The 12,433-nt window shown below is 39.5% G+C and overlaps 1 protein-coding gene across 1 annotated transcript in view; it reads right to left on the bottom strand.

Annotated features, from left to right (window-relative positions):
* Positions 1 to 12,433, bottom strand: part of LOC139735532 (E3 ubiquitin-protein ligase UBR2-like) — a 63,771-nt gene that overhangs the window by 50,285 nt on the left and 1,053 nt on the right. Inside the window, exon 2 of the mRNA XM_071646288.1 lies at positions 1,008 to 1,273. Within this exon, the coding sequence (XP_071502389.1) occupies positions 1,008 to 1,273 (266 nt within the window). The remainder of the gene's footprint in view (positions 1 to 1,007; positions 1,274 to 12,433) is intronic.

The following is a 12,433-nucleotide window of genomic DNA, read 5'->3' as shown; positions in this document are numbered from 1 at the left end:
TTAAGCAGTGGTTCCACTATATTTTGTACTTTCAGTTCCGGACCTACATAACGAATGCTGACAACAACTGGGGCAGGAGGTAGAAATAACAACAACAAGGAAAAGTAGAAATAACGCGGTGCATAATAAATGTCCCCGCCGGAAGTAGCATTTAGTAGCAAAATGTACAATATAGGTAAAAAGATCAAGGTCAAAGGTCAAAGAAGTCAAAGGTCAAAATTCTATGTGGAAGTTTTGAAACCCTCACCTAGTGCCATCACATAAAGCAAACGGAATCGAAATCGGGTTAGAAATAGCGAAGGAGTAGCATTTTGTAGCCAATGTACAATATAGGTCAAAAATCAAGGTCAAAGGTCAAAGAAGTCAAAGGTCAAAATTCTGTGTAGAAGTTTTGAAGCCCTCACCTAGTGCCATCATATAAAGCAAACGGAATCGAAATTGGGTTAGAAATGGCGAAGGAGTAGCATTTTAAAGCAAAATGTACAATATAGGTCAAAGGTCAAGGTCAAAGGTCACAACTGAAATTCTGTGTAGAAGTTTCAAAGCTCCCATGTAGTGCTATCATATAAAGCAAACAGATTCAAAATCGGGTTAGAAATGGCGAAGGAGTAGCATGTTGAACATTTTGATCACACACGGACGCACAGACGGACGGACGGACAGACGGACGGACACACAGACACACACACGTACGGAGCCCGTTTCTCGAACTCGTTCGGCGGGGACAACAACATGTATCATTTTTACTACTATGTACCACTACCATCATCATCACCATAATCATTGCTTTAGCTACACTGCCACTCTATAAAGTGCATGCATGCCAAAACATTCAGCTTTCTACCACCTTGGTACACCAGGGTAAAGAGGAATTCTGTGGATAAAGGGTCTCGTTCTGCAAAAAAAAACAAAAACAAAACAAAAACAAAACAAAAAAAAACAAACAAACAGAATCCCAACAAGTGTTTGTCTTATATACACCAATAAAGTTATATACCACTCTTTACCTGCATGAATAAGTGGGCTCGCCATTCTTGAAGACATGTCCGCACAGCTGGGGTGGACATTCGGATGCCTTGATGGCTTCTAGCACTACCTTGGGATCATCACCGAAGAGGAACCACTCCAGAGGGAGCCCAACTCGATCGTTCAGCTCCTCCTCGTCCTCCTCCTTCTGCCGTCCATTGCTCAGGAAGATCTCAGGCACAATGTCTGCTAGGAAGGAGAAGATGGACTTCCTCAGGGTCCGCGCTTCTTTACACTTGGACCATTCCTGCAAGAGGAGAAGAATTAGAAGCAGGCTCGTTGTAGAAGATCATCTAACTGTCCTTGTATCTACTGTAGCTAAGTCATCATCATCATCTCATTACCTTTCATTTCTAGAAGTTATACAGTATAGATGTCAACAAGAGACCCGCGGGTCTAGCGCTCACCTGAGTATCGCAAGTTCACCTTTTACGCAGTCACTAATCTAAATTATTCACAGCTCTACCAAAATTTGACGAGGCATTCTCAAGTGGAAGATGAAAATGTACAATAAGGGCCCAATTTTTTCAAGATTCCTTAATTTGGGGGAATTGGGGCCCCCTGGGGCCCTCTGGGTGGGGCATGGTGCCCAGTTTGATAAATTGAGATCCTGACCACCTAGGGATGCTACCTGCCAAGTTTGACAAAAATCCATCATGAGGTTTTCAGGAAGAAGATGAAAATGTACAATTCAGGCCCCCATTTGGACCCTTCCAACCACCCCCCCCCCCTACCCCCAAGAGGGGCACCCCTGGATCTCCTATGAACAAACTTGAAACTACAGTCATTAATGTACTCACTCATAGTATTATCTCAGCTCTATAACTTCTGATTCTAGAGAAGATTCTTAAAGATTCCTTCATTTGGGGGGTTTGGGCCCCCTGGGGGCCCCCTGGGCGGGGCATGGTGCCCATTTTAACAAATTGAGATCCTAACCCCCTAGGGATGCTACCTGCCAAGTTTGGTGAAAATGGGTCATGGGGTTCTCAAGAAGAAGATAAAAATGTACAATTTAGGCCCCATTAGGACCCCTCCTCACCCCCCCCCCCCCCCTGGGTCCCAAGGGGGGCACCCCTGATTCTGCCATGAACAAACTTGAAACTACAGTCATCAATGTGCTAACTCATAGTATTAACCTAGCTCTATCACTTCTGGTTCTAGAGAAGAAGATTTTTGCGGATTCCTTAATTTTGGGGGGTTTGGGCCCCCTGGGGGCCCCCTGGGTGGGTCATGGTGCCCATTTTAACAAATGGAGTTCCTAACCCCCTAGGGATGCTACCTGCCAAGTTTGGTGAAAATGGGTCATGGAGTTCTCAAGAAGAAGATGAAAATGTACAATTTAGGCCCCATTAGAACCCTTCCCCACCCCCCTCCCCTGGGTCCCAAGGGGGGCACCCCTGATTCTGCCATGAACAAACTTGAAACTACAGTCATCAATGTACTAACTCATAGTATTAACTTAGCTCTATCACTTCTGGTTCTAGAGAAGAAGATTTTTACAGATTCCTTAATTTTGGGGGGTTTGGGCCCCCCTGGGGGCCCCCTGGGTGGGGCATGGTGCCCATTTTAACAAATTGAGTTCCTAACCCCCTAGGGATGCTACCTGCCAAGTTTGATGAAAATCGGTCATGGGGTTTTCAAGAAGAAGATGAAAATGTAAAAAGTTTACGCACGACGCACGACGGACGACGGACGACGGACGACGGACGACGGACGACGGACGACGGACGACGGACGACGGACGACGGACGACGGACGACGGACGACGGACGACGGACGACGCACGACGGACGCCGGACGAAGGGCGATCGCAATAGCTCACTTGAGCCTTTGGCTCAGGTGAGCTAATAAACCTGAATTACAATGTATCATCTATTTGTGATAGCAATGACATCAATGTCATTCTCGACCAGAGACAAATCTGACACCTGTTTCTTCCCATCATCTGGAGTGACGCCCTTTATGGCTAAGCAAGGGTTCATCTTGGCATCACGTCAGTGTCATTAAAAGGAGATACAGTAAAGGCTGAAAAACATTGGCAAGAAATCTGTGGTGTAACAGGTGCACTAGTACATTGAACAAGTCATACTCCTACATAAAGATGTCAATGTTACAAACGCATCTTGCAGTGATTTTGCAGCATTCTTTCTGACTTTTGACCAATCATTCACAAAAGATGCAGATTGCACATTCATACATGTATAAATTTGAAATCCTCATTTTCCTGAAGTTAGTTGGGTAATCCCTCTGGACAATAGATACACATCACGCTTACGACAGCATTTATAAAGAAATGATCTAAGGACCATTGAATTTGAAATATTCTAATTCCACTAACAGGGGACATAATTAGTACATCGAGCCAAAAGGTCACTCAGGTGTGTCAACTCTCGATCACACTTCCATGGATCTCGGCAGGACATCTACATCTGTCCACATGCAGGCTTTACATGACACAGACAAAGAATGCTAGTCTCTCTATCTACACTTCTTTCTTCGCGATATCATAAAGTCAGCCACTGACAGTCTGAAGAATATGAGACTACACAGAAAAGGAAAAACATTCAACAAACTTGCTCTCCAAAGCATAAGAATGAACAGCACGGAGGTGCTACTTGTAGTGTCAATGCAAAGTCAACGCATAGAGCTTTGCTAATCGTCACCTTTTGCACAACCATCTGATGAATGGGTCTACTTCTCAGGTCTGTGTGCAAAATGCTGGCCAATGGCCCTGACCTTTCATCTCTACTGGACTCGGATTCTATGCTAATTGATTAGATAAATGACAGAAGGAGATACCAAAAGATTCCATAAAGCCAACGTACGTAGGTGAAATGCACATCACATTCTTCCCGGGTTGACAGCTACATAGAAGGACAGGATGGTGTGAATGCAGGTTTCTCCTCCAACCTCCCACCCACCCCCCCCCCCTCCTTGTGATGGTTTACAGTGGGCTGTTTGTACACCCCATCTTTAATGTGCAATCATCTTTCACCACGCTCAAATGTGAAAACTCAAAGAGACCATGAGTGTTACAGCTGTATATCACACAAAATATCTGATACTTTGAAGAAAGATAACCAAACTTTAAAAAAAAGGCAAATTGAACTGGGCTTGGATGTAACAACATTTGCATGATCAAATCAGCTGACTGTAGTCGTTATCATGGCAGACAATCAAGACAGGGCACATCAAATCATTTCACAGCTAATCATGAATGGAAAGAGATGCATGGCATTACTGGAATGTAATGTGTACCTGTCATAGTTAAAAGTTATGCAATGTGAACGTATTCACTTGGCAGTTTCATCATGATGTACATGTACAATGTATTATACACCGATGTGTAAATCATGTCTATGACACATCCAGGGAGTCTCTACAAAATCAAAATGGCATGTGGTTTATACTCAACAGCATAGTACAAACATTGGTTGCAGGTTATCAAAGCTCAGGAAGATATGCATATGTATGTGTATCTATACACATGCTAAATACCTCAGTATCTGTTTGAAATACTTTTTTGGTCAATGTTTGTGCATGAATTTTGCGGAAGTGAAAACGTTACAACCTCCTCCATCAACATCTCAGTCAATTCTGATGTTAGTTGAACAGATAAATGGTAGTCATGGGGCTGGTGGTATGAATTACTATGCAGGTTTGTACTACTGACTGTGAAAAAATGCTGTCACAATAATATTATAAGCCTCTTTCTTGTGATTTGTTGTCACTGATAAAATATCCGTTGTCCTTGTTTCCTTCCTAAAATATTTTGCCTGCCTAATCCTCATCATCACTATCATTTAACATCCATTTTCCCACTATATGTTGGGTTGGACAGTCAATTTCCTTAATGGCTCTATGCCATGCTATCCTGTCAGTTGGGTTGATGTGGGTAATATTAGATGCTCTTCTGCCTTACTGTAAAACACAATGTTTTCGCGGCATGAAATTTTCGCGAATGGGAGCCGACGGCCTTATTTGCAGCATGAAATTTTCGCGAGTTGCCTCTGACAATCTATGCAAATAGTGTATAGACAAGATCTTCAGCATGCATTTAGATTATTGCAAAACTCAGCTTTTGCGAAACTCGGCACTCGCGAAATTCGTAAAATTAAAATGCACATGAACATTCCTCGTTTTACAGTATTTGGTTGCATCCTACCATGTCTTGCCAGGTTTCCCACCAGAAAGTTTGATATCCTCAGTGACATCAAACACAAAATTACTGACAACACACATCATTTTTTTGTTTTTGAGGAGGGGGGGGGGGGGGAGCCACAACTGAACATTACATCCTTGGCACAGTAAGGCTCATTCACTTCATTTGTTTTTACCAACCTGACAAAATTTCTGTTGTACCTATATGTATTTCCTTTTTGAAATATCGTGCCTGTCCAATCTTCAGTGACATAAAAAACAATACGATTCAAAATCACACAATCTCTGCCATTGTTTTTCTTTTCAGGCATAATAATCAAAATGAAAATCTATTAAAATAAGAAAATATTTAGCTGGTTTAGACTAAAAATTTGTCTGCAAAATTGAAAACAAAAAACAAAAAAACTTCCTGGACAAGTTTTCTTGAAGTCTCACACAATATCTGACATGTGGACATGAATTACAGTACCGGGTATGTATACATGCGCACCATTTGCACATATACAGTGGTCTAATATGAATGGTAAGAAATATGTTAAACTGACTTTACTGATTTCATATTGCCAATAATGCTTTCAACATTGCATGCACAAGGTACAGCCATACACACTTCTGACTGTGAATAGATGGAAACTCTTCGAAAGATCTACAGCTGTATACAAGTCTGGTGTGTCATTACAGGATATGGATTTTAAAGTATGATAACATCTACCGTCATGCCACTTGAAATAAAACATCATTTATGTATCATATCTGGTGTGCATCATGTATGGGTAACCATAAATCACTATAAAGCACTATAATTGCATATTAGTACACTGTACATTGTATGCATACAGAACATAAAATGGTGCAGATGTTTTATTCTACAGTAGTACATTTTACAGTCACTTAAAACACTTTGCTTCTGCCTTCTTCCTTTGTGTGGTTCAAGTATGGCCTGGTCAAATTTTCCTGAAAACAGTCAAAATGCTAACTACAATGCCTTTTTCACTAACCATTGGACAACATACATGTACTATAATTTGATACTTTGTTAAAGTCAATCAAAGTTTTGTCTTGATAAATGTAAACTATTAATAGTATGAGGGATATCAGAGTCATTATGTTGGATAAGCCTTCAGAAAGGCTATAATGTTGTCACAAATGGGGATCCTACATGATGGAACTACAAGTACCGGTAAGAACAAAATGTGACAATCTCACCAAAAACCCTACATTCCTACAATGATTATGAGCCATTGTGCCTGACCAATACTTGAACTGCAAAGTAATTTTAGACACATGCTAATGATTCATGGTTTACTCTTGGAATCACTTTTGGTGTAATCGATGGCATCAGGTGGAAAGTTCTTGTATCTATAAGACGAACTGACCGATGACACAGCACTTTGCCATTTCCCTACACCCGCTTCTATCACACAGGCTACAAAGCCTATTGACAATGGCGCTGCTGTATGGTCTACAGTGTATCTTCATGCAAGTTGCAACACGCATAAATTTATATCTTCTGCTTCCTCAAGCACGTATCAGCACAGGGATCAGAACGACTGTAATAGTAGCAGCTTTCGCATGACTAGCTTTTATGGGCTTCATCAAGATGAATGTCATATACACTGTACAATACATGTTTATGTTTGCTGACTGTCTACATGTATGACAAGTGACAACATTCATACATGAGCACATGACAGATAACAAATCAATGAATATTTTGTATCTCCTTATTTTTTTTGTTAGCATAATAGATGGAGTGAAAAACATGTGTAAATTTCCAAACCACATTTGCATGCATTTTAATTTGCAAATCTTGGCATGGAAAATTAGCAAAAATGTCATTAAAGCAAGAAATTCTGGTTTTACAGTAGTAGGCAAAGATATATTTGTTTATTTAGAGCAAAATAAAACAAACTACTCGGCTTTCCTAGAGAGTAATTTATAACACAAGAACTGCATCTGTTATATGTACATGCTAAAATATTTTGTACGTGTGTGTGAAAGATTTCACATTTTGGAGCTAGGCTGTCTGTCTGAAAGGTGACTCTAGGTTCATTTCTCTCGGACCGCTAGAGCTTCATTTCACGTGAACTTCATGTACAAAATGCAGTGCACCAATTTTAGACAGCATCCAGTGCAGCGTGCTGTCATATCACATAATGTACATCTGTAGGGCCTACAGACATTTGTACGTGTCTGTCACACATGCTGGAATAGGATGCAATGTCAACTGACGAATTGTACGGAGTGAAAAGTGCAAGTAAATGAAACACAAGAGTGGACTATCAAATGGCTTTCCACACATCCAGACAGCATGCAGAACATGGGGACATCCAAGCTGGGGAAAAGAGTTTTACGAACAGGAAAGCCTGACTTAGCTGTAGCAGTAAAAAGCAAGATGCCTTTCGTATGGGTGTCTTTCTATTTGTTTCTCTTTACAAGTTTACATAAACAACTGCTGTTGCAGTGACACGGTATACAGTTGTATATTGTATGTACATGTAAGCACTCAATGAATCATCAGTGCGTCTGCCCACATAATCCATGCTTTTCAACAACATGTTTACGTTTTATACCAGCATTGCATCATACTCATATTTGTCTAAAAAAAGTACAAAAATATGACATGTTATAATAACTTCACTTATTTTAATAAAAAGAAAAATAACAACCTCACATCTGAAGGATTGCTTCTTTTACCATTATATCTACAGAGACTCCAACTCTCCCGCTTTCGACGGGAGATCTCCCGCCGAAAGCCCATTTTTGCAAAATCTCCCGTTCTCCCGTTTGAGATTTAATTTCTCCCGCCCTGGCTCTGTGTCTCCCGTTTGAAATGATTTCTTACTTTTTGTCTTCGTATGTTGAAAAATAAGCCTTTAGGTAGCACGAGAGAGCATCAAGAACCCTAATTATTAGAGCTTCTAGGACCCAAGCGGGCCCTGGACCCCGGCCGCAAGGAACTTTGCGCTCGTGATATGCGCTTCGCGCACATCAAGTTGGAGTCTCCCGTTTGCTAGGGGTTTCAGGCGGGAGAATCTCCAGATCAGAAGGTGCTTAGGGTTGGAGTCTCTGTATCTAACTCCGTTTTAGGCACAAGGATCTGCATTTTAGAATGTGTTCTACACTACACTGTATGTACATTGTATGAAAGAAACTTGCATGCCCACATCAAACCAGCTCTGTTGTGTGCTAAAGTCCAGGACATGACTATCAAAGTTATCAGAAGAGTACATTTTCCTTCACAAATATTTACAATCACCCCTTGTTACCCTACCCTTCCCCAACCACACATACCGGTACACACATATGAATACACAAAGAGACACATGTTACACATTGTGAGCAATTAGAATGAGATTTCTTCCAGTATGATGGAATTCACACAGAGTATAATCAAGCCACACACAAAATCTTAGATATCCCATGAACACTAAGCTGTTATTTTCACAAGGTGTCATTTTCATCATTTTCACTACTAAATCACTCGTTTCACAAATTTAATAACAGGTGAACACATCACCATGTACACTGTACAGTAAAGTGACAGAGTAAACGATAGCCTCATTGTCAAATTGCACGAAGAACATCTCGTGAAATAGTCTGTGACCTACGTGTATTCATGTTGCGAAAACATCTGTATGTGAAAATTACAGCTTTTGCAGTATTCATGCAGCTTAATCTTGCTTGAGCTGAGGAAAACACACACGTAAAATGTAAACTACAACACAGAGACAGAAACCCACAAACTACACATTATTTCAATGTGAGGGAAAAGTGATACTGTAAAACGAGGAATGTTCGCATGCACTTCTGCGAATTTCGCGAGAGCCAAGATTTACGAAATTAAAATACACGCGAAAGTTCTTGTTTACACTATATGCATTGAATGTTAGAGGCAACTCGTGAAAATTTGATGCCGCAAAAAGGCCGTTGGCTCAAATTCACGAAAATTTCTTGCCGCGAAAATATTGTGTTTTAAAGTATCAAAACTGCAAAGGGCTGGTTACCATCACCTCATGTCTACAACTGAATAGGTACAACAGTACTACCTCTTGTGTGTTAACTACAAATACATTGTACACACTGCTCTACAGTACATCCAGGTTACATCAACAGTCAAGAGCTTTCATGCATCTGAACAACTATGACAAACAAGCTGTAATGCTACACTGTGCACTCTTCACAGACCCCAGCTGGTATGCAATCTTTCGTTCAGGTTGCTAGATCAAGTAGATGTACTGTACGTGTATGCACTGAACGATTCACAGTACTATCTGCCATCATACAAAATGATTTACAGACTCCTTCTTTAACTTTGTGGCAGGAGTGGTAATGTTTTGCCTATAGATATTTCCTGTTCCATTTGAACATGGAAGCATCAAAAGAGTCTTATCTAGATTCTCGCTTTAAAAAAGTAACTACATACCAGGGAATAACATGGCTTCAAACCCAATAAGAGAAAAAAAAATATCATAAACATTTCGGAGGGTTCCTCTCTCCTGGTTGTAAATGTCATATGTAAAGTAGTTCAGAGATATTATTCAAAATTGTCCATTGTTGACATTACACAAGGTCAAACATTACGTATTACATTGTACATTAATACAAATAATAACATTACTAGATTCATTGGAGAGTTCTAGATTGGTTTACATTGTAGAGATTGCTCATACGGAGCACACAATGTAATTTGTGAACATTTCAGGCAATGTGTATTATTCTGTTGTAACACTTGGTAAATGTACACCTATGAATTGATTTTAAAAAGAAAAAAAATCCCTGTGCCAGATTCCTTCCTTAAAATTTGGACAAAAGTTTAATGAAACCTTAAAAAAAAAATCATATCAATGGAATGTTTAATTACAAATACATCACTGTACCCTTTTGTAATAATGTTGAATGAACACATTTAATCATGCAAAGCAAAACTTTTTAATATTAGGTCCCGTGTGTCAGGATATACATATGCCATATGTAATTTGCACAGCAGAAATGACAATTATTCTGATAAAAATACAATTTCAGACAAATAATTTCAACATTAAAAAATAGGTAAAACAGAGAGATGCTTTAGATGATGAATTATCAATAATCTTAGAACTCTAGGATCTTAGAAACCAAGGGCATGCCAAAGGACTCAAAGCTCAAATCTATGACTTGCATACAGGCACAGTGTAGTATGTAATGTAATAGAGCTGGGCAAAGTTCAGATGTTAGTTTAAAGCAAACTGTTATGTGGAACAACCAAATGCACCTACAGGACTGTCATGATGATTTTCTATGACTTTGCACACCTCGTCACCATAAAAACAACAATAACAACAAAACACATGAATAAATAGTTTCATTTTTTCAGCATTCTCATCTGATTCTCATGTTTCCATATTTCATCTGTTTACATGCTAACAAATGAAAACAGAAGTTGGGGTTTGCAGGTTGATGGGATAGTGCCCTTACACTTTATATACCTCAAGAATTTGATTAATAATCAGAATCACAACAGAGCATCAAGTATTTATGCATTTTCAGCATGTGTCTTTAGTACAGTTAGCTCAAAAACTTAGCAAAGACACTCAATCTTAAAGGACAAGTTCACCTTCATAGACATGTGGGTTGAGTGAATGCAGCAATATTAGTAGAACACATCAGTGAGAGTTTGAGGAAAATTGGACAATCGATGCAAAAGTTATGAATTTTTAAAATTTTTGTGTTGGAACCGCTGGATGAGGAGACTACTACAGCTTGTGAGTCATATGCGTACAACAGTATAAAGAAAATGTAAAAGAAAATTCCACATATTTTCACTTTTTTCGCATAATAAAAAAGCACTTGACTTGCCTCTTTCTAAAGGCGGGGGGAATAATATTACCCATAACATTTGTCGGTAACGAGTCAGGGGAATGTGTACTTCTTTCAAAAGATGGAATTTTGTGAAATTCTCTTTATATTTCCCTTATATTGTTGTACGCATGTGACATCTAAGCTATACATACACTGCAGTAGTCTTCTCTTCCAGCGGTTCCAACACAAAAACTTCAAAAATTCATAACTTTTGCATCGATTGTCCAATTTTCCTCAAACTTTCAATGATGTGTTCTACTAATATTGCTACATTCTCTCAATCCTTATGTTTATGAAGGTGAACTTGTCCTTTAACATGATTTGTAAATCCCACACACTGCATACAGATACTGACATTCATGAAAAACACAATAAAATATGGAAATACAGTGTATACACTATATATGTAGAGTGACAGAAAATCTGGAGTACTGAATGATGTTGGAACTATGGATTGTGCCTTCAAAACTGCAAAATTTATACAGCTGTAGCATATCAGCGCCGTAATAGGCAAAACAGAGTTTTGTAAACAAAGAGACTCAAACACAGAACAGCTCAGTCACTGTAACTTTAAATGCTCGATTGCACCATAGTCGTGCAATTGTTGTTGTTTTTTTTTTGCATGTACTTAACACAAGTATGACCCTAAACTACTGTATTAATACAAGGCTACCGTAGTATCCAGACTCTATATATAGTTGTTTCGTAGAATGCAGAAAAGAATAATATCAATGCTGGCTGGCTCTCTCATTTTCACTGTAGTGAGACACTCAATTCTTGAATTGTTTGGTTGGTGTCATAGCATAAGTACTGTATATTCTCTCAAAGTTTTAGAGAGAGTTTAGTCTCTGGGAGATTTTAAACTACACGTAGAAGTAAAACCAGAAAGGAAACTCCTGGTCTTGCATTTGTGCATTGATCAAGATCATACATGGAACATTGAAGGCCACAATATCCTGACAATACATCAGCATCGCGATGGCAAATTTCAGCCACACATGCACCTCTGCACCCAGAAGAGTAGCAAGCAATGTGCAATTTTTTGCATGCATCTATGGTGCAATGTTTATCACAATTTCATCATTTATCACCAAAGTAGGAATAGAGGTCCTGATGCATCCCCCCCCCCCCCTTACTAATTTTGCCATACTACCACTTTACATGACCCTAACCTTGTTGGGTTAGATTTACTGTGCATGGATGCACATACTCGCCCACATTTGGCAAGTGGTATGAAGGGGGGGATAAGGAAATCTTGCACAAAGGAGGACAATTATGACATTGTGCGAGGCTGAACATGCAAGAATTCCACTCTCGTCTTAATGGAGACCAGTGCTACTTCTACAGTATTACATGTAGTAATGCCTTTTCATTGTCTTGAAGTACATAATAACTGTGGCTTGGC

The sequence above is a fragment of the Diadema antillarum genome, unplaced genomic scaffold, assembly GCF_040938485.1.
Source record: "Diadema antillarum isolate AM-2024a unplaced genomic scaffold, OU_Dant_1.0 seq00000584_RagTag, whole genome shotgun sequence".
NCBI lineage: Eukaryota > Metazoa > Echinodermata > Echinoidea > Diadematoida > Diadematidae > Diadema > Diadema antillarum.
Note: the sequence above shows the minus strand (reverse complement) of the source record. Positions and strands in the feature narration are given on the sequence as shown.